Below are 507 nucleotides of genomic sequence, written 5' to 3' on the forward strand. Positions count from 1 at the left end.
ATTTGACACCTATAGCTCACTTCAGCCTATCACCTCAGCAGGCCTAAGCCTGGACAAAAGCAAGAGCTCTACCACAGCAGCAAGAGTCAAACCTCTGCAAAAAGAAATACTCAGTAAGGAGAAGAAAGCATTATGCCTTTACACATTGCTGTTCCTTCTGCTTTAATGGCTAAAGGTGACACGATCTAAGGGCTACAGCCTTGGATTGCTAATGGAAGAGAAAGGGACTTACTAAGATTTTCCTGCCAAAATTCCACAACTGATGGCCGTGATTCAGGTGCCTTTACTGATCAATTATTTTCTAATTGATAACAGACTCTTCAGTAACACCAATGCTCTGAAAGTATTCCCTTGCACCATGTTCAGAGAATGAAAGCCTCAACCAGGGAGGCCCCAGTTTTAATCCTACAAGAAGGATCCAGTTTGAATTTAAAAGTGTTTACAAATTTTGCATCCCAAACAAAAACCAAGCACAGAACATTTTTATCCCAAACCAAAACGTGTAGG

General features: G+C 41.2%; 1 protein-coding gene across 1 annotated transcript in view; it reads right to left on the minus strand.

Annotated features, from left to right (window-relative positions):
- The window catches only part of MMP24 (matrix metallopeptidase 24 (membrane-inserted)), a 45,842-nt gene that overhangs the window by 36,429 nt on the left and 8,906 nt on the right, over nucleotides 1–507 (minus strand). Inside the window, exon 3 of the mRNA XM_009071364.1 lies at nucleotides 501–507. This exon is cut by the window's right edge and continues 116 nt beyond it. Within this exon, the coding sequence (XP_009069612.1) occupies nucleotides 501–507 (7 nt within the window). The remainder of the gene's footprint in view (nucleotides 1–500) is intronic.

This window comes from Acanthisitta chloris, unplaced genomic scaffold (genome assembly GCF_000695815.1).
Source record: "Acanthisitta chloris isolate BGI_N310 unplaced genomic scaffold, ASM69581v1 scaffold13503, whole genome shotgun sequence".
Lineage (NCBI taxonomy): Eukaryota > Metazoa > Chordata > Aves > Passeriformes > Acanthisittidae > Acanthisitta > Acanthisitta chloris.